The sequence below is a fragment of the Mandrillus leucophaeus genome, unplaced genomic scaffold, assembly GCF_000951045.1.
Source record: "Mandrillus leucophaeus isolate KB7577 unplaced genomic scaffold, Mleu.le_1.0 Scaffold107, whole genome shotgun sequence".
NCBI lineage: Eukaryota > Metazoa > Chordata > Mammalia > Primates > Cercopithecidae > Mandrillus > Mandrillus leucophaeus.
This window is the reverse complement of record NW_012098876.1, coordinates 1,467,755-1,469,871: the sequence shown is the minus strand read 5'-3', so window position 1 is coordinate 1,469,871 and position 2,117 is coordinate 1,467,755. Positions and strand designations below refer to the sequence as shown.

General features: G+C 51.9%; 1 protein-coding gene across 1 annotated transcript in view; it reads left to right on the top strand.

Moving 5' to 3' along the window:
- The first annotated feature begins 1,065 nt into the window (after window positions 1–1,065).
- The window catches only part of STT3B (STT3B, subunit of the oligosaccharyltransferase complex (catalytic)), a 106,741-nt gene continuing 105,689 nt past the window's right edge, over window positions 1,066–2,117 (top strand). Inside the window, exon 1 of the mRNA XM_011985637.1 lies at window positions 1,066–1,434. Within this exon, the coding sequence (XP_011841027.1) occupies window positions 1,066–1,434 (369 nt within the window). The remainder of the gene's footprint in view (window positions 1,435–2,117) is intronic.

The following is a 2,117-nucleotide window of genomic DNA, read 5'->3' as shown; positions in this document are numbered from 1 at the left end:
AAAGGGCAACCCATGCAGGCGACATGTCCAATGCTACATGACTAGTAAGCAACCATAGGCTAGAACTTAGCCTTGAAGACTTAGACTAGAACTAAGCCTTGTCACTTTTCAGACCAGGCCTATGGCCATTAAACAGCCAAAACAGGAAGCAAAAGAAGATAACGTAGAACTTAATAGGGAATAGATACACAAAGACAATAAAATAGAAATATCCAAACAAATTAAAACACAAATTTTATTTCAGGCTGGTAAAACTTTGGTTCAGGGAACACAGACAAAAATCCTTGGCTGTCATTTCAGCATCACCGTTCGGGCTACGAGGAAAAGCATGTCGTCTTTCTCTGTGTAACAGAGGCAGTTAATATTTTATCTTAATTCTCCTTAAAATGTAGATGTTCAATAAATGTCGGCTATTAAATTGTTGGTGGGAAAATCTATTTCTGGAAACCTTTTCATTCTTTCCTTAATAAGACTATTTACGGTTTTTTTAAGGAAACAAGACAAAACGTAACCACTTAGCAGGTTAAAAGGGTAGCTGGAGTTGCCTTACTTTCAAAGAGCTACCTCAAAATAGCTAGTTCATTTATGTAACATTTTGAAAAGGCCTCTATTAATACTGAAACACAATTTGTAGTTTAAAGAGAAAAATCTGAATCACCTAAGAAAATAATTCAGGGCCTTTATAGTTTTACACTAATATGCCCGTTAATATCCAGATGTTACTTACCTAACAAAATGTACAATTAGCTGTGAATTGACATGAACAAGTATTTACTGAGCACCGATTACCCGAAAGCTCCGTACTTTCTATGGGGTTTATATCAGAGCAATCCGAGTCTACCCACTACCTCACTTAGTTTAGGCTCATTTTGCCCTGAGTTTATCTGGTAACACTTTATTTTAGCGGACGAGGGGGGACGTGGGGAAAGGAACGGAAGGTATACAAATACAAGCTAGACGTGCAGAAATTCGTGCACGAGAATCTTCGTTCTGTTGTTATTTAGTAAAGTGAGAACTGGAAACAGCTTAACGTCCAGGGTAAGTTAGTTTCACTCATTCGACGGAATGTATGCAGCCGTTAATGTAATTCTGCATTTCCCCATATTTCCAGTGAACATACAGTTCTTTTGCAATACGGAGTACAAACGACAAAGGGCGAGAGAAGGTCGCATTTTGCCTGCCGGAGCTAGGGGCGCGCTTGCCGGCTCCAACCAGTTTCCGGTGCCGGAAAACTTGTCTTCGCTCACATTCTCGGATTCCCGCGGCCGCAGAAGCCGGAGACGGGACGTGGAGTACAGGGAGCAGGGCAGGCCATGTCACTGCCACTGCGGGCTCACTCACAACGCCAGGCAAGGAGCGCCGCGGGCGGCAGAGAGCCTCGGCCAGACCCACGCGCCGAGGGCTATGGTAATGCGCCTGCGCGTCCGTCACGTGGTGAGGGCTCCGCGCAAAGCGGGTTAAAAGTCACGACCGCGGAGAGCCCGCGAGCGTCCCGCTGGTCGGTGCGGCGCTCTCAGCGCCCTTTAAGCCGAGTTTGACCGAGGCCGCTCCGCAGTTCCCGCCCCTCAGCCCAGCTCTGCTCCATGAACCTAGCGGAGCCGCCTAGTACCCTTCCTCGCCGACCGCACAGGCGCGCGAAACCGCGTCTTTCAACTGACAATGAAGCCGTAGCCGCGCAGCTCGGCCGCTCCGGGCGAATGGGCGCGAGGCCGGGAGGGGGAGGGGAAGTGGGAGACGGTTGGGTCGAGCGCCGCCCTAGCTCGCGCCCCTATTGGTGGGCGCCGCGGTTCTGGCCCCGCCCCCTAACGGACCTGTCGCTTTGTGACAGGCGGAGGGGCCAGTTCCTGTCGGGCCGGGGGCGGAGTCAGAGGTTGCTTGAGCTCCGCCCGGACTCCAGGGGGCTCCTCCCCTTGCTCCTCTCGGCTGGGCGGGCGACGGGCGAGAGAGGGAATGTCATTGCTTCTTAGAGCCGTGGTGCCGCCTCCGTCTGCTGCTGCTTCTCTGGCGCCCTCGTCCCGTCGGCTTTCGCCGCCGCCGCAGCTGCACTGGGGATACGGATGGCTAGCGGGGCGCAGGGGCCATCTGGGTTGAGAGAGCGGCGTTCGCGGCCGCTGCTG